General features: G+C 46.5%; 1 protein-coding gene across 1 annotated transcript in view; it reads right to left on the bottom strand.

Moving 5' to 3' along the window:
- Positions 1 to 578, bottom strand: part of TSHZ1 (teashirt zinc finger homeobox 1) — a 105737-nt gene extending 105159 nt beyond the window's left edge. The window contains exon 1 of the mRNA XM_018555535.1: positions 445 to 578. Coding sequence (XP_018411037.1) covers positions 445 to 484 — 40 coding nt within the window. The 5' untranslated portion in view covers positions 485 to 578. The remainder of the gene's footprint in view (positions 1 to 444) is intronic.
- Between the last annotated feature and the right edge of the window lie 298 nt (positions 579 to 876).

Genomic DNA, 876 nt, shown 5'->3' with positions numbered 1-876 from the left:
GGGTAGAAATAAAAGTTTGTTAAGTAAAGGGTTGAGGAAACAGCCATGCTTGTGTGACCTACATGCACTCCGAAACACACTTACAAAAACGCTCTCCTGTCACATAATGAGGATGGAGAGTGACACAGGTCCATGATCATGGGATAAAGCACATGCTATACCACTGTCTGCAATCTCAATCTTCCTGCAAGCACTAGAGGTTAGGATTGCCCTGTACTACACCACTTGGCAGCATACGCTACTATTTAAAAGCAACAAGGTGTTTGTTGGTTTTGTGTTTTTTAAAAACTGCACTGAAGGGGGAAAAAAAAAAAAAAGAATCGCCTTTCCTAACCCCTCCTCCCAGTGGTTCTACCTTGGGATATTTGTCTATGTGGACGATGAGAGGGAGGGAAAGGAAGGAGAGGAGGGTATAGATGGGGGCATGGGTGAGTGGCACAGTACCTGCAGAGCGCCTGGGTGCTTGTTGTTTTCTCCTGGGCATCCTGCTGTGGCAGCTTGGGGGTTTCCGCAGGACTTCTCCAATCCCTCTGTGTTCATGCAGGACACGAGGCAATAAAAAGATAAAACAAAAAGAGGCCGGCTCAGAAGATATGGAGGTGCGTGGGAGACGAGAAAGAAAACTTTTGCTTTTCTCAAAGTGTGGAGCTGAAGGGAATGCACTAAAAAGCCGGGTGACCGGGGGGGATATGCCCAAAAGTAGATCGACCGGACTCGCCTCTCCCCGTGCCAGTGGGGCTATACAAAGCTCAGCTTGGCACAAAATCCAGACACACGTTTACACGCTCTGCTTTTTCATGGCAAGTTCCTGTTTTGTAATAAAATATCTTTATTGAGACTTGTGTTTAATGAAAATAGCTGCCTTCCAAAGAACTG

This window comes from Nanorana parkeri, unplaced genomic scaffold (assembly GCF_000935625.1).
Source record: "Nanorana parkeri isolate BGI_ZX_2015 unplaced genomic scaffold, ASM93562v1 scaffold200, whole genome shotgun sequence".
Taxonomy (NCBI): domain Eukaryota; kingdom Metazoa; phylum Chordata; class Amphibia; order Anura; family Dicroglossidae; genus Nanorana; species Nanorana parkeri.
The sequence above is the reverse complement of the archived record's forward strand: the minus strand, read 5'-3'. Positions and strand labels throughout refer to the sequence as shown.